General features: G+C 52.9%; 1 protein-coding gene across 1 annotated transcript in view; it reads right to left on the bottom strand.

The window, feature by feature from the left end:
• The window catches only part of LASP1 (LIM and SH3 protein 1), a 51,669-nt gene that overhangs the window by 7,810 nt on the left and 20,360 nt on the right, over positions 1-23,499 (bottom strand). The window contains exons 3-4 of the mRNA XM_039476810.2: positions 21,160-21,244; positions 12,588-12,695 (exon numbers count right to left, since the gene is read on the bottom strand). Of these exons, the coding sequence (XP_039332744.1) occupies positions 12,588-12,695; positions 21,160-21,244 (193 nt within the window). The remainder of the gene's footprint in view (positions 1-12,587; positions 12,696-21,159; positions 21,245-23,499) is intronic.

The following is a 23,499-nucleotide window of genomic DNA, read 5'->3' as shown; positions in this document are numbered from 1 at the left end:
GAGGGAGCCAGCCCTGATCAGACTACCCAGGCTCAATTCCACTAGGAAGGGCACCAGGGCACACCTAGACATGGGGCCCATGCCCTGCTCTCACCTAAGACAAGGTCAGAGGTGATCTCCCAGCCCACTCCCTCACAGCGCCCTGTCCCCTGGCTGGGGGTGGCGGGGGAAGACATGGGAAGGAGATAGCACGAAGCAGCCCTGGCTGACACACTTCATGCATAATAGTTCACAGGACCCTCCCCACAAGCATCTGAGGTAGGCACTGTCATGTCCCGATATCCAGAGAGTCGACGGGACCTGCCAAGGTCATCCGGACACTTGGCGGTAGGGAGGGAAGGAATCAAGGTGAACCTGGAGGCAGCCCAGCCTCGCCACTCAAGGGCAGCCCAGCCTTCTCTCATCCTGCAAGTTCCATCTCGGCACCTCATCCTCGGGAGGCTGGCCCTGGTTCCAGGCTGAACCCAGGGCTCCCACAGCACCCGGGACTGGGCTGTGCCGTCGGTGGGTGGTGTTCCCCCACCCCCACTGGATGGAAGCTCCTAGAAGGTAATGAAGGAGCCAGTTATTCTGATGCCAAGGTCTCCCACAGCCTGGCACACCCCAGGCCTCAGGATGGGCTGAAGAGAACAGACCAGGATCCTGGAGACCCTTGGGCTTTGCTTAAAATGCAGTCTCCAGGCCAGGTGTGGTGCCTCACACCTGTAATCCCAGCACTTTGGGAGGCCAAGGCAGCTGGATCACCTGAGGTTAGGAGTTCAAGACCAGCCTGGCCAATAAGATGAAATCCCGTCTCTACTAAAAATACAAAAATTAGCGGGGTGTGATGGCAGCTGCAAGCCCAGCTACTCAGGGGGCTGAGGCAGGAGAATTGGTTGAACCCAGGAGACGGGGTTTGTGGTGAGCCAAGATCAAGCCATTGCACTCTAGTCTGGGCAACAAGAGCAAAACTCTGTCTCAACAACAACAACAACAAAAATGTGGTCTCCTGACTACCTGTGTCTGACTCAGCTGGGCTCCTTGTTAGAATGCAGGTTCTGGGGCCTTTCTGAGAATCTACAAAATCAGGGCTGAAGTCCTGGAATATGCATTTTGGAAAAAAGCTCCCCAGGTAAGTCTGAAGCAGGCTCAATTCTGAGAACTGAGAACGAGTGGTCTAGAGCAGAAGCTGGGAATCGATGGTCCATGGACCAAATCCAGCCCACAGCCGGCTGCTAAGAATGGATTCCACATTCTTTAATGCTTGGTGAGGGGCGGTGGGGGGTGAGAAGTACCAAAAGTGGAATAATATTTCGTGACACATGAAATTTCTCTGAAATTCAAATTTCAGCCTCCAGAAATAAAGTCATATTGGAACACAGCCACACCCACTCAATTACCTCTTATCTGTGGTTGCTTTCATGAGGAACTGCAGAACTGAGTTGCTGCCACAGAGGCCATATGGCCACAAAGCCTGAGATTCCACCTACCTGGTCGTTTAAAGAAAAAATTCTGCTGATCCTTGTTTGCCAAAATACTTTGACCACATACTCCCATTGGTTAAATGTACTTTAGCACAATCCTCCTGAATTATAAGTTACACAGAAGTTATCACTTGACAAATATGGAATGTATATTGTAAAACTTACACCAAAAACTGTATTTGCAAAGTATGAGATGACCAGGTACAGTGGCTCACACTTTCAATCCCAGCACTTTGGAAGGCTGAGGCCAGCAGATCACCTAAGGTCAGGAGTTCAAGACCAGCCTGGCCAAAAGAGTGAAACCTGGTCTCTACCAAAAATACAAAACTGAGGCGTGGTGGCGTGCGCCTGTAATCCTAGCCACTCAAGAGGCTGAGTCATGGGAATCGCTTGAACCCAGGAGACAGAGATTATAGTGAGTCGAGATGGAGCCACTGTACTCCAGTCTGAGCAAGACAGTGAGATGTCACAAATAAATAACCAGAACCAGAAGTTTTAGGGTTTTATTCCTGTAGGAACCTGCTGCCTGTCCCCCAACTTGATGACCCCTGATGGGCTCTATCCCCTTCACTTTTCTTTTTCTTTTTTTTTTTTTTGAGATGCAGTCTCACTCTGTTGCCCAGGCTGGAGTGCAGTGGCATGATACTCAACTCACTGCAACTTCGGCCTCTCAGGTTCAAGCGCTTCTCCTGCCTCAGTCTCCTGAGTAGCTGGGATTACAGGTGCCCACCACCATGCCCAGCTAATTTTTATATTTTTCGTAGAGACGGGGTTTCACTAGGTTGGCCAGGCTGGTCTCGAACTTCTTGACCTTTTGATCCACCCACTTCGGCCTCCCAAAGTGCTGGGATTACAGATGTGAGCCACCGCGCCCGGCCTCCTATGTACTTTTCAGAGAGGAAGCTGGTGGGAAGGGGGACCACCACAGAAAGGTGTGAGGGCCCAGGGGCCGAGTGCTCCATGAGGGTGGGCGAGGAAGTGGGACAGAGAGTGAAGAGAGTGACAGCCCCCCCACCCTCAGGGGAAACTCAGAAAGCAGGACATCAGGACAAGGAGAGGGACTGGTGATTCCCAGACAGGCTCAGGCCTGCAGGAATTTTCTCCAGGCTCCGGCAGGCACCTTGCTGGAAGCCAGCTTCACTTCCTGTTTCCCAGGGCCCTGGCTTGCCTTTTCCTGATCCGGGAAAATGGGGTGGGAGTAGGGGTGGGTGGGAAGAGTAGGAGGGGCAGAGCCTGCCGCTTCCTGGAGCGCCCCTGCCCCATCAGAGCTGTCCAAGCCTGGGCTGTCCCCTTTGGGCACACCCTCCGCACAGCTCTGCTGCCTCCTCTCCCCGTTGGCACTCGCTGCGGACGTGGCCAGGCAGGGCTTCCACACTAACAGCTGGGAACACCTGCATCATCGCTGCTTCTGCTGGCTACACAGCCGACAGTCCCTGCAGCCTGGGCTGGGGGCACAGGGAGAGCAGTGGCGAGGCCCTGGTCGGAGTCTGCGGGGAGTCGGTCTGGACGCAGAGGGCAGTTCACTTCGGGGTTTGGGTCAGGATCAGCCCCTCCTTTCCCGGCCCCTTCCCTTCAGGCTGGAGCAAGGACCGGCACAAACATGGCAGCACAGGCTGAGCCTGTTCCTGAGGGGAGGCAGCCAGACCTGGCCGGGCTGAAAACCCATCCGACCCCAACACCCACAGGGAAGGGCACTCCAAGGTGACGTTCTCACAGACCCAAGGCAGAAGGTGGCATCTCCCAACCCCCATTCTCTTAGTGACCCTGTCCACTGGTGGTGCTGGGGGGGAGGGGACAGGGGAAGGGACACCCTCCCGAGGCCTCCAGGCTCACAAGGCACCTGCCTTTCCGACTTTTGTCCTGAAGTGGGAAAGGTCAGCTTCCCTCGTTTCCTTTCTGTAGGACAAGAGCCTGGCCCTGAGAACCTGTGACCAGGGAGGGAAGTACAGACGCAGAGTGGCGTCCCGAAGGTGCCAGCAGGTGGCCTGCAGGGACAGGTGTCCTTGATGGATGTGTGACAACTTCCCTGGGTGTGACTCTCTCTGTATTAGTGACGGGTGACAGGGAGCCCTCTCCCCTGGGAGGAGGGCAGGTCTGGACCCCACAGGCCCAGTCTCTTATCACGGGCTGCACTGCCCCAGACCAATGCCTCCTGCTGGGGGGAGCTGTATGCTCACTCCCATGACCTTAGGAGAGTCACTTTCCCCTCTGGGTCTCAGTTTCCTCATCTGTAAACAAGGCCATGGTACCGTCTGTTTCCAGGCGGTCCTGGGAACCCTGACCCGCTCTAGAAACCTGAGCAACATCCAAGCTGAAAGCAAGTCTGACATGTGGGTATTCCCATAAAGGGCCGGGGAAACAGATCTCGCTCCCCAAAGAGTCATTACAGGTGGATAAATGTAGCTAAAGTTACAGCCAGCTGTCCCAGACGGCTGGAGGAGTAGCAGCCTGAACCCAGGACACCCCTCCCCAGCTGAGGCACACTCCACCTGGGTGGCTGTCAGTGTTAACACCCTCTGCTTCTGCACAGCTCTTCACACAGCTCAGCAAAGCTCTGCATACCCCAACAATCACTGCCCTAAAAAATGAGTCAGACATGTACCCTTTCACTCCCATTTTACAGAACAGGAAAATGAGGCTCAGAAATTAAATGACTTCCTGAGGTAGATGTTCAGTCACAGCCAAGGCTGGTGACACAAAAACAGAATCCCAGCTAGACAGGCCCTTCCTGAGAACCAGCGTGGAGCAGGTGACCACACGCCCAAGTCCCAGTTCGTGTCTGCTGCTCAGGAATACATTTCAATGGCACTCCCTTTCACTCTCAAAAGCAATGATCATCAGAAGGTCACCCTAACTCAAGAGAGAGGGACACCAGGCATGCAACTCAGGACAGGCGACACAGAGGGGCTAAATGGGCTGAGAAAAGGCGAGGCGAGGCTCCCTCCAGCCTTGGTTCACCTGGGTAAAATTTCCAAACCCTCAGCTTTCTCTCCCTCCCCTCCCCAGCAAATGAGGAAATTGCGTTATTACTTTCCTGACCCACCTACCAGTTTGTTAAGCAAATAGGCACATGAGGGGGATGTTAACAGAGTCAAAAGGAAAGAAACTTTTCCCAGCTTCCAAGGGCCTGGCCGATCCCCGTTCCAAGCTCCGCAAAGTTCTGACCTGAGAGCTCTGAGTGAGGACCACCCTAAGCCCAGACACGTCAGCAGAGCCCCAGCTTGGGAGCTGTCCTGGGCCTCTGTGGACAGAGGCCACACTCTACCTGTGCCCATGAGGTCCAAGTACGTGTGGGTCCCGGGGTCCAGGCCTAAAAACCCTCTCAACTCAGCCAGGACCCTCCTAACTAGGACTCCAGGACGACAAGTTAGGGTCCATGACAGAGCTCTGCCAGCTGATGTTCTGCTTTCTGACCCCCCAGCTCTCCTGACTGCGGTGGAAAATAAAAGTCTGACTCTCCCTGGGATGCTCCCCACATGATTATACATCATAGTGAACGGGGGCACAGCAGGCTCAATCATCAGCTAGGGTCTTTTTTTGGGTGCCCTTACATCCATTACTCATTTCCTTTTTTACTTTATTTATTTATTTATTTATTTAGAGACAGTCTTGCTCTGTCGCCCAGGCTGGAGTGCAGTGGTGCGATCTCAGCTCACTGCAACCTCCACCTCCCAGGTCCAAGCGATTCTCCTGCCTCAGTCTCCCGAGTAGCTGAGATTACGGGCGTGCACCACCACACCTGGCTAATTTTTTGTATTTTTAGTGGAGACGGAGTTTTGCCATGTTGGCCAGGCTGGTCTCAAACTCCTGGCCTCCAATAATCCGCCTGTCTCAAGCCTGCCAAAGTGCTGGGATTACAAGCCTGAGCCACCACACCCGGCCTCGTTGCCTTTTCTCGGCCAGTCCAAAAACAACATATTATTATCACCATTTTACAGACGGGGAAACCAAGGCTGAAGATGTAGGCAAATGGTGGGTTAAGTCAGCATCCAGTTCTAACATCAGAACCTCAGTTCTTAACCGCCATTAATACTGCTCCCCATGAGACTCACAATATTTTATTGTATTTATTTATTTTTTAGAGACAGGGTCTTACTCTGTCACCCAGGCTGGAGTGTGGTGGCGTGATGATGGCTCACTGCAGCCTCAAACTCCTGGGCTCAAACGATCCTACCGTCTCAGCCTCTCAAGTAGCTAGGACTACAGGTGCATGCCACCATGCACAGCTAATTTTCTTTCTTTTTTTTTTTTTTTTTTTTTGTAGAGATGGGATCTTGCTATGTTGCCCAGACTAGTCTTGAACTCCTGGCCTCAAGTAATCCTCCCACCACAGCCTCCCAAACTGTTAGGATAGAGACATGAGCCCACCATGCCCCAATATTTTATTTTTAAAACAAACAAAACTCTGCACTCAACTTCATTAGTAATCACAGAAATGCAGTTTAAAACCATGGGCTATCACACTCCACACGATCAAAATGCTAAGATCATGAACAGAGCTGTGAGCACATGCAGCAATGGAAACTCATCTCTGCTGGTGGGAGGGTAAATCAGGGCAGCCACTTGGAAAATAGTTCAGTATTATCTGATAAAGTTGAAGGAGCACACATTCTAAAATGCAGCAGTTCCAATGTACACAGACCTCAGGAGATATGTACAAAAATCTCCATAGCAACTTGCAACAGTGCAAATGTCCACCAGCAACAGAATCAACAAAACGTGGTATAATCCAACAATGGAATACTATATAGCAATGAAAAAGAATGTGCCACTGAAAAATGCATGCTTTCAAAATCAAACTAGAGGATTCGCCCTAGTTTGATACTTGACTGTTTGACTCCGGGAACAAAACTTTTGTTTGACAATTTACTATTGATTAGGCTCAGACTCTAATGACTGAGGCTCATTATAGAATATAAAATGCTAATTATTTCTGGCCAACTGAGATGCAAAGCACTTCTGCCTGCAGCAAAGATATTTTCAAAGTCTATGATTTTATTGTCCTGTAGGACATTAATCAATGTGTAATTAACAGTAAGCCCTTAACCAGTTCTGTAGCTAACTGCATCCAGCACTTTCTTTATTTTGGGGGGTGAAGGAGTCTTGCTCTGTCGTCGAGGCTGGAGTGCAGTGGTACGATCTCAGCTCACTGCAACCTCTGTCTCCCAGGTTCAAGTGATTCTCCAGCCTCAGCCTCCCAACTAGCTGGGACTACAGGCGTGCACCACCACACCTGGCTAATTTTTCTATGTCTAGTAGAGAAAGTTTCACCATGTTGGCCAGGCTGGTCTTGAACTCTGGACCTCAGGTGATCCGCCACCTCGGCCTCCCAAAGTGCTGGGATTACAGGCATGAGCCACCAGGCCGGGCCCCAGCACTTTCTTTCACAGACTAGCATTTACCTCTGCCTCTCATATTCCCCAGCTTGAATCTCCAGCTGGTTCCCTCATAATTAAATAAAGCTATGATAAGTACTTGCTACGTGGGAGCTATATTTTTAACACTGTGAACAAGATCTTGACAGGCGTATGGTAATACAATGTACAGTATACCTGCCTGATGAGTAAAAGGTGTTTACCGCGTGTGTTACTATGTGTCATATTCCATACATTAAAAAAGTTGTAAGGACACAAAATTGTACACAGAAAATCAAGATGTAAGTAAATAAAAGAAGAGGCTCCCATAAAGGGACTCCAGTGACTAAAGTTTCCCATCCTCAAACACCACTAAAGCTCATGACCAAAGGCCAGGATGCCTAACATGTAACCTTCACCCCATAGCATGGATCCATCAAAAGGCAACTCTTTAGATGCCTTTAATGACACAACTACGCACCATAGATGTGTAATACACTAGCCACTTTCTCATCTCCACACACTCTCAATACTAGACAATGGCCAAACTTTTCGGCCACACTTCACTTCATGCCCCTTCTTTGGCTACAGGGTAGAAAGCAGACAAGCCTGCCTTTAAAGTATCAGTAACACTGACAATATAACCAGGTGTGATGGTGTGTGCCTGTCATCCCAGCAACCTGGGAGTCTTAGGCTGGGGGATCACTTAAACCCAGGAGCTAAAGGCTACAGTGAGCTATCATCACGTGACTACACTCCAGCCTGGGCAACATAGCAAAATCCTATCTCTACAAAAAAATAGAACAATTAGTTGGGGCATAGTGGTACATGCCTATAGTCCCAGCTACTCAGGAGGCTGAGGTGAGAGGACCACTTGAGCCCAGGAGTTCGAGGCTGCAGTGACCTATGATTGTGCCACTGTACCCCAGGCTGGGCAACAGAGCAAGACTTTGTCTCAAAAATAATAGTGATGCTAATAATAGTGACATCATTTATCCTACGCCAAGCACTAGGCGTTTTCCTTGCAACCACTTGTCAATGTAGAGCCAACTGTCCTATTTTTACAAATGAGGAAACTGAGGCTCAAAGATCCCCCGCCTGGCCACAGAATGACAGAAGCTAGGATTTGGGCCCTCAAAATCTCCTCTTACCTCACTGTCTTGCCGCTTAGCAAGACTGCAGACATCGACTGCACTTATCCAAAGCAGACACCCCAGAGACCAGGCACTTGTTCTGAAAATGCTCTGGCTGGTAAAAGCCCATCTCAGCACATCCCTCCAAGGAAGCACATCCTTATTCTTTTGCAAGATGGCCTGGCCTTTAGAAATAACTGGAGTTGGTCAGGTGTGGTGGCTTACACCTGTAATCCCAGCACTTTGGGAGGCAGAGGCGGATGGATCACAAAGTCAGGAGTTCGAGACTAGCTAGACCAATACGGTGAAACACCTACTAAAAATACAAAAATTAGCCCAGCGCAGTGGCGTGCGCCTGTAGTCCCAGTTACTTGGGAGGTTGAGGCAGAAGAATTGCTTGAACCTGGGAGGCGGAGGCTGCAGTCAGCTGAGATTGAACCACTGCACTCCAGCCTGGGTGACAGAGCGAGACTGTCTCACAAAAAAAAAGAAAAAAGAAGTAACTCGAGTCATTTGGAGCTAATTCGGGAAGCAAAGCAACAAGTTACATACAGGAATGCTATTTTGGATACAAGACGAAAGGTATGACTCTAAACACCCTCTTTCGCAAAATCCTTCAGGAGGTTGGGACAATTTAGCAATGTTATTTTATCTATTTTATTTTATTTTATTTTTTAGACAGAGTCGTGCTCTGTCACCAGACTGGAGTGCCAGTGGCACGATCTCGGCTCACTGAAACCTCTGCCTCCCAGGTTCAAGCAATTCTCCTGCCTCAGCCTCCTGAGTAGCTGGGACCACAGGTGTGTGCTACCACGCCCAGCTAATTTTTGTATTTTTAGTAGAGACGGGGTTTCACCATGTCGGCCAGGATGGTCTCGATCTCTTGACCTCGTGATCCGCCCGCCTCAGCCTCCCAAAGTGCTGGGATTATAGGTTTAACAATGGTTTTATGCGTGGTTTAAAGCTCCCCTGGCCCAGGCACAGTAGCTCATGCCTATAGTCCCAGCACTTTGGGAGGCCGAGGCGGGTAGGTTGCTTGAGTCCAGGAGTTCAAGACAACATAGTGAGAAATTTTTGATTTCTAATAAAACTTAAAAAAAAAAAAAAAACCTCCCCTGGGAGGCCGGGTGAGGTGGCTCACCCCTATAATCCCAGCACTTTGGGAGGCTGAGGTAAGAGGATCACTTGAATCCAGGAGTTCGAGACCAGACCAGGCAACATAGCAAGACATTGTCTCTGAAAAAAATAAAGTATAAAAAGAAAAAATAGCTGGACATGGTGGTGCACATCTGTGGTCCTAGCTACTGAGGAGGCTGAGGTGGGAGGATGGCTCCGGCCCAGAAGGTTGAGGCTGCACTGAGCCGTAAACACTGCACTCCAGCCTGGATGACAGAGCGAAACCCTGTCTCAAAAATAAAAATAAAAATAAAGCTCCCTAGGAGTCTGAGGCACAGCCTGATCTGGCACCCTCTGCCTTAGGGGTTGGTCAGCTTTTTCAGACTTTCAGGTGGTGGCTCTCAAACTTCAGAGAGCACCACAGAAACCCAGGGTCTGTGTTTAATATGCTGATTCCTGGGCCCCGCTCTCAGAGCGGCTGATTCTGGCAGCCAGGGGAGAAGTCTGTGAGTCTGCATTTCCAGTCAACCCTCCAGGTGACTGTGCTGCAGCTGTCTGGAGGCCCACATCCGACAGACGGGAACTGCTTTCATTGAAACCAACCTGTCTCCAGGCTCTGCGGTCACACCCCACGGGCTCTGCTAAAGCTGCAAAAGCAGCTACCAGGCCGGCCTCAGTCCCTTCCCCCACCTCCTGCACAGTGAGGAGGGCAAGATGGTTATCTCCCAAGGTGTGGATGGCGTGGCCAGGGTGGCCTGTTTTGTCACCAGGACATTAACACCTCTAATAACCGGGGACAGGGAGAAGAGGAGCTGGCCTAGGCTGAGTGTGGAGTGTTCTGGAAGCCTTCCAGAAAGGGAAGCAGGAATGACTGGGCTTCCTTCTCTCCCCTCCCCCAAAACCCACAGGGTGAAGCAATGAGGCCGGCCAGGGGGCTGGAGGGTGCAGCTTGGGAGCAAGTGTCACTGATCAAAGACAAGGGCCTTCACATGAAAAGCTGCAGCGGCTGAAGAGTCAACATTCCAGCTCTGCAAACCACCCTGGGTTTTCCCCATCATCTACGGCCATCTCCCCCTCCCCCCGACTTTCCAAGTGGGGAGCTCTGAGACACACACTGAAGGTCTTGCCCTTTGGAGGGTCTGCGCGAAGGGAAGCTCTGGGGTGTGAGGCCAGGCCCTGGTGTATAAAGAGTCAACTGTGACAGGCCTCTTGGAGGGGCGGGGAGAAGGATTCGAGTGCCCGTCCCCAGGCAGGCCCTGCTAGCCAAAAGGAAGTGTTCCATTTCCTCAGGCTACCAACTGCAAACTGCAGGTCCAGTTGCAAAACTCATTCACAGTAAGCCTGCAACCAGCATCTTTTTTTTTTTTTTTTTTTTTGAGACGGAGTTTCGCTCTTGTTACCCAGGCTGGAGTGCAATGGTGCGATCTCGGCTCACCGCAACCTCCGCCTCCTGGGTTCAGGCAATTCTCCTGCCTCAGCCTCCTGAGTAGCTGGGATGACAGGCACGTGCCACCATGCCCAGCTACTTTTTTGTATTTTTAGTAGAGACGGGGTTTCACCATGTTGACCAGGATGGTCTCGATCTCTCGACCTCGTGATCCACCCGCCTCGGCCTCCCAAAGTGCTGGGATTAAAGGCTTGAGCCACCGCGCCCGGCCTGCAGCATCTTTTTTTATTGGAAACAGGGTCTCACTCTGTTGCTCAGGCTAGAATGCAGTGGTGCAATTATGGCTCACTGTAGCCTCGACCCTCTGGGCTCAAGTGATCCTCCCATGTCAGCCTCTTGAGGAGCTAAGACCACTGGCGCGTGCCATCATACCTGGCTAGTTTTTGTATTTTTTTGTAGAAACGTTTTTACTATGTTCCCCAGGCTGGTCTCAAACTCCTGGACTCAAGCAATCCTCCCACCTCAACCTGCCAAAGTGTTGGGAATTCAGTCCTTGAAGAAGCTGTATGATGTGAGGGTGTGTGGGGGCCTGCAACCAGCATCTTTAGAAAAGATCTGAGCGTAGTGGCTCACGCCTGTAATCCCAGCACTTTGGGAAGCCGAGGCGGGCGGATCACCTGAGGTCAGGCGTTGGAGACCAGCCTGTCCAACGTGGCGAAACGCCATCTACCAAAACTACAAAAGTTAGCTGGGAAGGGGGGGGCGGGGGTGGTGGTGGTGCGCACCTGTAGTCCTGACTACTCTACTTGGGAGGCTGAGGCAGGAGAATCACTTGAACCCTGGAGGTGGAGCACCACTGCACTCCAGCGTGAGCAACAGAGTGAGACTCTCTCAAAAACAAAGATCTGACCGTGCTCGAAGTAAGAAGTACTCATGCATGAAAGCTTCCATTCTGTTTTCCCTCTCCATAAATGTATGCCTGTCGATGGGTCAGACGTCAGATGTGTGTTTTATTGTAAGCTGAAGTCGGTTTGAAAACCACAGTTTTGGCACGGCTGGTTCTGCTGCGTGTGGGCTGGCCGTGCTTCTGAAATCCACCTGACCCACCACCGAAGCCCATTCGAGGCATGGCCCAGCCAAGCTCTGAAAGGAGCGCCCTGCCGAGGGGGCCAGGTGGAGGGTGGGAAGGGCTGTGGGGCCCAGGGAGGGGGTGCCGAGGTGACCACCGGAAAGCCAGGCCCTCCCCCAATCTCTCTCCCCAGTTCCTCAGCCCAGGGTGACACTGGGAACTCAGTGATCCCTTCCTGTTCCATTCATGAAGACAACTGCCTGACTAAACCCTCCCTGGCAGGACCTCCTAGGTCAGGCTGGCTGGGCACCCCCTGTTGTTCTGTGTGCGGGTCCCCTGCCTGGGCTCTGTGGTTGCTGCTCCCCGCAGCACCCTGCCCCCACCTGCCTAAAGCCACACAGGCTGCTTGCCTGGGGCTCTGCCAAGCAGGAAACCGAGGCCTGTTCTCTGGCCACAGGTGCCATGGAGGGCACATGACACTGGGGACAGCTGATTCCCCCGCCCACTCCTGCCATAGCCAGATGCCACTGACCATCGGGGAGGCGTGGGGTCTGAGCCAGGGGGTGCAGGGCTGGCGGGCAAGGCCTGCTGGGGTTTTTACACAGGAAGGAAGAGCAGGCTGAGGTGGGGGAGGAAGCCGAGGAAGGCGGAAATGACTGCAATGTTGGCACCCAGGCACAGACCAGGGAGGCCAGGCACTCACTCCCCACCCCCCAGTTTTGACCTTTGTGCTAAGATGAGATGTGCCATCTACACCCTGATACCCACCATACCCAGAAAAAAGAACAACAGCTTCAGAGAGAGTAGGGGGGTGATTTTGCACACAGCTCCCCCCTCCCCACCTCCGCCCAGAACACAGTCCCTTCAAGGAGGAAATACTATACGGGCTGGTCTGGGGGTGCCCAGAGAAGAGGCATCTGGGAATCCCAAGCTCTTCCCCAGGACCACCCAGGACAGCAGGGGCAGTGGAGGCAGTGACCTCCTTCACGTCTGCCAGGCTGGCAGGGAGGGGACCCAACAGAGGGCAGCGGGGACACCAAGGGGCAGGGTGGGGCAGGAGCTCACGTTACTGATCTGGTCCTGGGTCTTCTTGATTCTCTGGAGCTCAGGCGTGTCCGCGACCACGCTGAAGCCTTTGCCCTTGTTCTTCTCAAACTCCTCCTTGTAGCGCACCTGCAGGAGAGCGGAAGAGGGACCGGAGTCAGGCCTCAGCTTGGGGCCCTCCGAAGCAGCAACCAGTCAGAAAACAGGGACAGAAGGTCAGGAGAAAGACCCTGACCGGAAGTCCCCAACGCAAAGCAGAAGCCTCGGCCAAAAGGCGTTAGACTCGTAATAAGCCACTACCAAGTCTTCAGTGCACTGAGTGGCAGGCACAGAGCCAAGGGTCTTACATGAACCATCTCATTTAAGTCCTACCCTATGTACATGCACGCAATTAACAGCTCCACTTTACCCATCAGGAAACAGAGCCACAGAGAGCCAAAGTGCCCTGCCTGAGGTCACAGAGCTTAGTGGTCCGGGTCCAGTGCAAACCCTCAACTGCCTGACTCCTGACCCTTCACTCCCAGCCCATCCTGTCTGGAAGCTTATAGGAAAAAGGTTCTTTCCAGAGCTCCCAGGGCGGCCCCAGCCCTCATGTTAGCCAGGATGTGGCCCTGCCCACTGCGCCTGGGGGAGCTTTTCAGCAACCAGCTGAGTGAGGCTGTGCCAAAGGACAGAGTTGGTGCCCAGAAAGGAGGGCTGTGAGACGGGCCCGGGGCAGGCTCCATCAATGCGCCTTTGACAGGCCGCACAGACTCTGGGAGCCTGCTGGGCTGGCTTCGGAGGCCACCGCCATAGGAGGGGAGGAAAGTGGCGGGGGTCAGACACATCTCAGCAGGTCTCCAAGCTCCAGGGAAGAACCCTTCCACCCCACCACAGTACCAGAGAGACTCAAGTCAGACATCAGAAAGGACTTCCCTGGCACGAAAAGAACTGAAATATGAGGTACAGCTTGTCCTCCCTGGGGGTTGTGAAGAACAGAATGAGGCTGAGAAAACTCGTGGAACAGGAAACCGCTCCTTGGCTTCCAGAGACCTCACTGTCCACCTCAGCAGCCATCTGTTCCAGACCCCGCCAGCTGCTTGGACTTCCTCCTTGGGGGCTGCACTGTCCTGAACTCAGGTCAGCCCAGGACACAGGGCCCAGGACCCTGGGAGTTTCTAGGAGGACAAACACGGGCAGTTCCCAAGCAGGGACTCATCTGGCAGCAGCATCGAGCTGTGCTTGAACTGGAGCAGCTGCACATGCGCACGCAGCCACCGCCACACCCGAAGGCCCTCCGCACATCCCACAGGGGGGCGGAGTCCTGGTTTGTCCCCTGAGGTCCCTGTCACTCACCCATGTGGTTCCCTCTCCTTCACTGTTCTGATCCAGACAAGAGGGGCCTGGATGTGTTGGTCCCCATCAGATCAGAAGTGAATGCAGTGGACAGAGGCACCAACCCAGCCAAGAGTCCATAACCTGCCTGGCACCAGCTCTTCCAGGAAGTCACCTGGGCCAGCAAGGTGACTCTTAGTGGGAGGCCCTTTGGGAAGCAGGTATTGGGGAAAGTAAGGCACTCAGAGACAGAAAAATCTAGCTGCAGATACAGAAGCCCTGCATCTAAAGCCCCTGGCCTCATTTTCCTCATTTGTGAAAGAGTTATCACAGAAATCAGCTATAATATGGGGAGGGGCTTATCACCAAGTATGGGCACAAGGCCAGGCGGAGCCAGCACTAACACAGGCTCAGTCTCCCACTTCTGAGTGATCCTGGGCCAGTGACTTAACATCTCAAGACTCAGTTCCACCAGCCACAGTGGCTCACGCCTGTAATCCCAGCACTTTGGGAGACCAAGACAGGTGGATCACTTGAGGTCAAGAGTTCAAGACCAACCTGGCCAACTTGGTGAAACCCCATCTTTAGTACATTTTTGTACTAAAAATACAAAAATTAGCCGGGCATGGTGGTGGGCACCTGTAATCCCAGCTACTCAGGAGGCTGAGGCAGAAGAATCACTTGAACCTGGAAGGTGGAGGTTGCAGTGAGCCGAGATCACACCACTGTACTCCAGCCTGGGTGACAGAGCAAGACTTCATCTCGGGAAAAGAAAAGGCAGTTCCCACTACTGTAAAATGGGGACCATAATGCCAGTCATTCCAACCCATGAAGCAGACAGCGGCTCCAAAGCAGCAGCGTGCCATGGAGCGCGCAGTAGGACTGGACATGCGCTGATGAGGGCCAGTGTGAAAATGCTCTGTCAGCGATGAAGTGCTGAACAAATGCCAGCCCCCACTCCTTCCCCTGCTTCCTGGCTTTGCAAGGGTCAGGCCCCTAATCCAGGGGAATAATCGCCATGGCGACACTGCAATGACATCAGCTGGTTCCCAGGCTCGGGAACCACTTTCACCCCCCCCCGTCCGCCTCCCCCCATCCACCCCCCCCCCCCGTTAGGGAAGGATCATTCATTTCACTGCTGACATAGGAGGAGGCCCTCAGAGGGTGGGGCTGGGGGTAGGGGCTAAGAAAGGAGGATGCCTAGAATTACCACCACTTTGCTGTGTGTCTCTAAGCAAGTCAGTTCCCCTCTCAGGGTCCCCTGAAGGGAGCTGGCTAGCTGATCTCTACAAGCCCTCCCGTTTGGAATCTGTAACCACTTTTTTTTTTTTTTTTTTTTTTGACAAAGTATAGTTCCGTCGCCCAGGCTGGAGTGCAATGGCATGATCTCAGCCCACTGAAACCTCTGCCTCCTGGGTTCAAGCAATTCTCCTGTCTCAGCCTCCCAAGTAGCTGGGATTACAGGAATCCACCACCATGCTGGGCTAATTTTTTATATTTTTAGTAGAGACAGGGTTTCACCATGTTGGCCAGGCTAGTCTCGAACTCCTGACCTCAGGTGATCCACCCACCTTGGCCTCCAAAAGTGCTGGGATTACAGGCATGGGCCACCACGCCTGCATCTGTCACCATTTTTAAGCACCTTTACACCCTGACTGTGGAGAATCAAGACAGGGAAGACTCTTTGAGAGGCCTCTGGGTAGGGAAGGGGTGGCAGAAGTGAAGGGTGGGGGGCCAGGAGTGTAGAGGGGACCCAGCCCGGAGGCCCTCCATCAGGGCTCCCTTCTCACCCAGGCAGGAGTGCTTGCCCTGTTGTCTAGGATGGCTCACCAGGATGCTGTGCGGGTCCCTGTGGAGGGAGGGACCTGCCCAAGATCACAACCCAGTTGTCGCTCAGGCCAGGATGCAACTCAGCACTTCGGCCAGCAAACCGCACTCCTAGGAGATCCTGGGCTCCCAATTTGGAAACTCTGGTGTCAGGGCCAGGACTGACTGCCCCTGAGGCTCCTGACACCCAAACAACCACCACGAAACTCTAATTTTTATGTCAGTTCTTAGTTATTCCCCCTGGATCTATCTTGTTTCTCATCCCTTCAGACAGGAAGTACAAAATCAACGTTGCTGGATGATGAATGAATTGAATGCAGACACATAATCTCCAAACAAACAAAGGAGTATGCCTTGATGAAAATACCTGCCTTGATGACCCAACACAAGAAGAAAGGTCATTACTTAAAAACAAAAATTACGCCAGGCATGGTGGCTCACACCTGTAATCCAGCACTTTGGGAGGCTCAGGAGGGCAGATCACCTGAGGCAGGGAGTTCAAGACCAGCAGCCTGACCAACATGGAAAAACCCCATGTCTACTAAAAATACAAAATTAGCCAGGCGTGGTGGCTCATGCCTGTAATCCTGTAATACTCGGGAGGCTGAGGCAGAAGAATCACTTGAACTCGGGAGGCAGAGGTTGCTGTCAGCCGAGATCACACCATTATAGTCCAGGCTGGGCAAGAAGAGCGAAACTCAGTCTCCAAAAAAAAAAAGCCAAGCGTGGTGTCTCATGCCTGTAATCCCACCATTTTTGAAAGCCAAGGCAGGTGGATCACCTGAGGTCAGGAATTCAAGACTAACCCAGCCAACATGGTGAAACCCTGTCTCTACTGAAAAAAAAATAGAAAAAAAAATGAGCAGGCGTGGTGGGCATATCCCAGCTACTTGAGAGGCTGAGGCAGGAGAACTGCTTGAACCTTTCATTGCTTGAAAGGTTGCAATGAGGCAAGATGGCGCTACAGCACTCCAGGCTGGGCGACAAGTGAAACTTGGTCTAAGAAAAAAAACAAAAATTAGGCTGAAAAACAAAATGGTTCACATCTGTAATCCTAGCAGTTTGAGAGGCCAAGGCAGGTGGATCGCTTGGGCCCCGGAGTTTGATACCAGCTTGGGCAACATAGCACCCCATTTCACAACATGGTGAAACCCTGTCTCCATAAAAATAAAAATAAAGGCCGGGCGCGCTGGCTCACGCCTGTAATCCCAGCACTTTGAGAGGCCGAGGCAGGCAGATCATGAGGTCCGGAGATCAAGACCATCCTGGCTAACACAGTGAAACCCCATCTCTACTAAAAATACAAAAAATTAGCCAGGCATGGTGGCAGGCGCCTGTAGTCCCAGCTACTCAGGAGGCTGAGGCAGGAGAGTCACTTGAACCTGGGAGGCAGAGGTTGCAGTGAGCCGAGATCACACCACTGCACTCCAGCCTGGCGACACAGCAAGACACTGTCTCAAATAAATAAATAATTTTTTTAAAAATACAAAATGTGTTGAGCAAAATACAATACCAACAATTTCCACTATTACGTGCCTACCATGTGCTGCGGCAACATACTCTGTAACCCATCCCCTTCTAACAAAAAAGAAACTAGCTTTTAAATTTAGGCCAGGCGCGGTGGCTCACGCCTATAATCCCAGCACTTAAGGAGGCCAAGGTAGGCAGATCACTCGAGGCCAGGAGTTTGAAACCAGCCTGGGCAACACTGTGAAACCCTATCTCTACTAAAAATACAAAAATTAGCCAAGCGTGGTGGTGCACGCCTGTAATCCCAGCTATTCGGGAGGCTGAGTCTGGGAAGTCAAGGCTGCAACGAGCCGCGATCGCGCCCCTGCACTCCAAGCCTGGACGACAGAGAGAGACCCTGTCTCAAAAAAAATAAAAATGAAAAATCAGACTCACACAGACGGAGAGGAGAGCTGATGGAAAGAGCCGGGGCTGGAAGTCGTGGTCAAGAGGTTGCTGTGTGTGCTTCCCCACTTCATCATACCCAACTTCCATTCCCTCTGCTTTCCAGAACAGTGACAGCAAACACTGACTGCTGACTCCACACCAGGAATCTTTAAATGCTTAGCATATACTCCTATCTCACACCACCCTCTGGAGGGAGGTAATCCCCATTTTTCAGACAAAGGCACTGTGCAGAGAGGTTAAGTAACTTGCCCAAGGTCACACAGCTGGTGGCAGCAGACGTGGGATTCAATCTCAGGCCAGCTAGTTCGGGTAAGAGTGATGCCCCTCTACCCTCGCTGCTCACAAGCTCCAAGGAGGAGGAGAAACCCCCCTGTCATTTCCCACGACCCCATGAAGGCGAGCTGATGAATGTAAAAAGTGGAACCGTCTCCTGGCACTTGGCACTTCTGCCTGGGCTCAGGGCCACACAGATACCTCCAGCTTAATCCCACCCCAAATCTGCCGCCTCTGCTCAGCCTGAGGATGGGGTCGGAGCAGCAGGTGAGAAGGGGGGCTGGGGGTCCTGCTGCCAGCCCCGAGTCAGCCAGGCCTGGGCAGAACTACCAGAGGGTCATTTCTGGACAGTTCTGTGGTGACCTCCTCCACAGGGGAGGATCCAGGTGTCCCAGACACCTAAAGTGCCACTTTGGAGACCAATATAGAGATGGGAAAATAAACAAAGCTAAAATAGCCCAGGGAGCTTAGGCCCAGAAGGGGCATGGAGAGAAGCCAGCTGCCCCCGTGGGTGGAGCTGGTGAGCAGAAGCAGCTCCCACTTCCCTTCCCACCAGCCACAGGCGGCTCTCGCCAGCCCTGCCACAGGAACCAGAACCTGTCACTGCTCCAGCCTGGCCGGCTCAGCCCTTCCAAGCCTCAAAGCATCAGGCCCAGCCCCCAGCTTGAGGCAACTGGGTTTGCTGTCCCCATTTGACTGCTGAGGAAGAACAGCCCTGAGAGGAAAGACAGCTCTGGGCCCAGTCTCGGGCCACACAGCTAGGGGTGGTGGGAAGGGAGACAGGACTGCAAAGAAGGCAGTTCACATTCCTCCCTGCCTGATCTGGCCCTCAGCCCCCACCCCCGAGGACCCCCACCTCAGGGGGACAGAGCTGGGCCCTCAGTGCAAAGCCCTACCCTAACCTTGCACCCCTCAGAGAATACAAGCAGGGTCAGTGCTCTCCTGCCCATGGGCCCATCTCTTAAGCTTCTTAAAGTGGGATCAAAAGTCCTTATCAGAATCACAGGGGAGTCAAAACACAGATTCTTACACCTTACGCAGAGCTGCCAGGCAAGTCCCTTGGGTGGTGCCTAGAAATCTGCATTCTAACAAGCCCTCCCTACTTGGCGGTGACTGATGCATCCTGCAGGGTGGGAGCTGTCAGCACCATTCAGAGCAACCGGCTCCAGGGCCAGATTGCAGGGCTTGATCTCTCCCTCTGTCCGTGGGCTCAGGGCAAGCGGGACAGCCTCTGTAAACACCAGCGTCCCTATCTGTATGATGGAGATGGTAACAGCCACTCTTTCACCAGGTGGCTGTGACAATTAAAACAAGTCAGGCATACACACACACACACACACCCCCCCTACCGGCACGGTCTGGCCCTCAGTGAGACCTTAATGAAAAGTGACCGCCATTCTTATCTCCCCAGAGCCCTGCCCAGCAGGGAACCCAGCAGGCCAGGCCTCTGGGAAACAGGGCACAGGCCAGGGACAGGAGCCCCCAAACCCAGAGGGTGGTGCCAGCTTTCCCTGTGGGGAGCAGAAGCAGCCCCTGCCAACAGGAGGCTCTGCCCACCTGCTGCCCATCCTGGCCAGGGGGAACCACGTGGAGTGCTTCCTCCTCAAACCCCACCGCTCCGGGATCAGGCGCCAGGGGCAAAAAGTGCTGCAGCCATGCTTCTGTGAGGGGTTTGAATTTCTCCCCTGAGAAGGAAGGGGGTGTGTGTGTGTGTGTGTGTGTGTGTGCGCGTGTGTGCAAGCAATTTCTTTCTTTCCCTTTTTTTAGGGACAGGGGGACAGGGTCTCACCCCGTCACCCAGGCTGGAGTGTAGTGATGCCATCATGGCTCACTGCAGCCTCCGACTCGTCAGCTCAACTGATCCTCCCGCCTCAAATTCCCAAGTAGCTTCAACCACAGGTGCACACCCCCATCCCTGCTAGTTTTGTTTGTTTCTTTCACAGGGACCAGGTATTGCTATATTGCCCCGGCTGGTCTCGAACTCCTCGGCTCAAGTAATCCTTCCACCTTGGCCTCCCAGAGCACAGAGATTATAGGCATGAGCCACAGTCCCCAGCCATAAACTATAAAACTTCTCTACAGCATAAAGAACTATCATGTTTCTTATTAAGGTAGAGAATGTTTCTTCGGGAGCGGAGAGTCTCAGGGTGAGACAACCCTGCATTCAAAGCTGTCAGTGTCTATTTCCTCTTCTCTAAAGGGAGGGATCCTACAGCTGCGCGGGACTGGGTGAGGATTAAAGGAGCACATGTGCCCGGAGCACTTATCAGCTGTTCACATTGTTACGGCCTCTCCTCCTACCCGCGGGACCTCAGCCAGTCCCTCAACGTGGCTGGGCCTCAGTCGCCTCCTCTGTAACAATGGGGAAGGCAGCACCTTCCTGACAGATCAGCTGGGAGGATTCCCAGAGAGGGTGCATGGAGAGCCCGACACAGGGCAGGGTCGCTTCTCCCTGATGGACGGACCCAGGCTGTCAGTCAAGATCAGGCAGCAGTAGTCCCCTCCAGAGGACCCGGGAGAGGCCTCCCTGTGGCCCAGTGGAACTTCTGCAGTCTTCTGCTGTTCTGGGGCACCTGCCCACGTGGTAAATTCCCCTACAGGTATTCTCTCGCGTAATTCTTTCATCTGCTGAAACCCCACCACCACCACCAGGTTTGTCCGGGAAGCCCTTGCACCCCCAGCCAGGGTGAGTCAGTTGTCCTGTTCTCAGGGCTCCAGACCCTTTGCTTATTCTTCACTGTCCCTGAGGACTGGAACCCGTCCTCCCCCACTGCAGGGGCACACCACGTCCCACTCCGCAGGGCTCTAGAAAGTCAAGCCAAAGGAGACAAAGGCGGGACAGCCCCCCTGCCCATGGGGGGCAGATTTGGGATGTGGCTCTAGAGGGTGAGCTGCACAGCCTCAGAATGGCATGACTTGGAGGGGCAAATAACTTGGTCCTCCCGAACTCATCCTTTGTGGGTGAGTGTGAATGGGGAAGAGGGAGGGGTGAACAGCTTCCCAGAGGAGGTGGGCTTTAGGGAGCCCCAGAGCAGGCTCAGTAGATACCCCCACACCTCTCCAACACCCTCTAGGTAGGAAGCTGGGGAGCGCTCTGCCCTGCTCCTTTGATAAAGTCAGGGGCGGGGGCCGAGAGTCAAGGCAATGCCCGGATTGATTTCAGCACCTCGGCCTTGCAGAGTCACCGCGGGGGAAGGTGCTCTTGCCCAACGTCCGGCCTACAACGTCCCTCCCCAGCATCCCTGCCCCCACAGCCCCTCACCTGACTCTGGAGCTCACTCTGTTGCTTGAGGCGAAGGTTTTCCGGGGTGTCGGCCACCATGGTGAAGGACTGCTTGGGGTAGTGTCTGCAGGAAGCAAAAAAAGACTTGGGGTCAGTCTGGGGAAGGGGCAGGAGCCACTGGGCTTCTCACAGAGCGCTCTCTCTCCTGGGAACTACCTCCTAGGCCTGGGCAGCCCTTGCCACGGCCCCGCAGGGGGACCTCAGTGTCCACTGCCAATGCCAAGGGGAGATAAGCATTTCTCAGACTCAGCTGGGACTGGCTGACCTGGGAAGACACAGCAGGCATCAGTGGCACGCCGGCCAGGAGAACCGTCTTGAGCGAAAGGATGGCCATCCGGGCACTCTCTGAGGGCTGAGGGTCCCCCTTGTCTGGGGATAATCCATGCCCTAGTGCCTACCACACACAGAACTCGAGGCTACTGGGCCCGACTGGGGGAAGATGGGCACGGGTTCACCTAAGACCAGAAGTGGAGACCAGCCATGCAGAGGAGGGTACAGGGAGACAGAAAAAGAAGGGGACAGGCAGGTGTGGTGGCTAACGCCTGTAATCCCAGCACTTTGAGAGGCCAAGGTGGGCGGGTCACAAGGTCAGGAGTTCAAGACCAGCCTGGCCAACATGATGAAACCCCGTCTCTACTAAAAATACAAAAAATTAGCCAGGCGTGGTAGCACATGCCTGTAATCCCAGCTACTCAAGAAGCTGGGGTAGGAGAATTGCTTGAACCCGGGAGACAGAGATTGCAGTAAGCTGAGACCATGACACTGCACTCCAGCCTGGGCAGCAGAGCAAGACTCCATCTCAAAAAAAAAAAAAAAAGAAAGAAAAAAGAAAATGAAAGGGACACACATATCCAGGGGGACTTCCTAGAGGAAGTGGTGACAGAGAAAACACAAGACCAATGTGGTGTTTCAAAGGCTGAACAAGGTCCAACTTAATTTCAGCATAGGCGGGAAGGCCAGCCTGAGAACAAAAAAGGAGGTCACCTGCGGGTGACAGGTAAAATACAGATTGAATGTCCCTTATTAAGGGACCAGATGTGTTTTCGAAACCAGGTGTGTTTCAGATTTGGGTTTTTTTTTCAGATTTTGGAATATGTGAATATCTATACTGAGACATCTTGGGGATGGGACCATTTCCTACACACCTCCTACACATCATGCAATATTTTAAATGACTTTGTGCACGAAACAAAATTATTGACTGCTTTTTGACGTATGACCTATTACACGAGGCCGGATGTGGAATTTTCCCTGGGGCGTTGTGTCAGCACTCAAAGTTTTATATCTTAGAGCACTTCAGATTCTGGATTTTCGGATTGGGGCTGCTCAATCTGTAGTAACAACAGTGGCTCATGCCTGTAACCGTAGCACTTCGGGAGGCTGAGGCCGGCAGATCATGAGGTCAGGAATTCAAGACCAGCCTGGCCAACATGGCCAAACCCTGTCTCCACTCAAAATACAAAAATTAGTGAAACGGGGCCGGGCGCGGTGGCTCAAGCCTGTAATCCCAGCATTTTGGGAGGCCGAGGCAGGTGGATCACAAGGTCGAGAGATCGAGACCATCCTGGTCAACATGGTGAAACCCCGTCTCTACTAAAAATTCAAAAAACTAGCTGGGCATGGTGGCACGTGCCTGTAATCCCAGCTACTTAGGAGGCTGAGGCAGGAGAATTGCTTGAACCCAGGAGGCGGAGGTTGCGGTGAGCCGAGATCACGCCATTGCACTCCAGCCTGGGTAACAAGAGCGAAACTCCATCTCAAAAAAAAAAAAAAAAAAAAAAAAAATTAGTGAAACAGTGGTGTGCGCCTGTAATCCCAGCTACTCGGGAGGCGGAGGCAGGAGAATTGCTTGAACCTGGGAAGAACTGAGGCCAGAGAGGTTAAAAAACATGGCCAAGGCACACAGGGATCCAGCTCTGTGCCCAGACAATCTCTTCAGTTCATGCTGAACTAAGCTGCCCAATTTCCAGGCCCAAGAAGGCCTGACCTCCGCAAGACGGCCTAGCTTGGAGGTAGCCGGGGCCAGGGCAACCCTCAGAGCCTGCAGAGACCTCCAAAAGAGTCTAGTCCAACTCCCTCATTTCAGAGGAAGAAACAGTGTGCCGGCACCAGGCACTTCTCCCTTAGCTGTCTTCATAATTAACTGATTTATCACAGCAACGTGTTGTCTCCTCTCTCCACTACTTCTCTATGAGGGGAGGGATTTTGGGGTCTCTTTGGTTCATTGATTTATCTCAGGCTCCTAGAATAGAAGGCAGTGCTCAATAAGTAAGTTTTGAATAAACAGAAGTCAGGCTGGGTGTGGCGACCCACACCTGT

The sequence above is a fragment of the Saimiri boliviensis genome, chromosome 17, assembly GCF_048565385.1.
Source record: "Saimiri boliviensis isolate mSaiBol1 chromosome 17, mSaiBol1.pri, whole genome shotgun sequence".
NCBI lineage: Eukaryota > Metazoa > Chordata > Mammalia > Primates > Cebidae > Saimiri > Saimiri boliviensis.
This window is presented reverse-complemented; position numbering and strand designations above follow the sequence as displayed.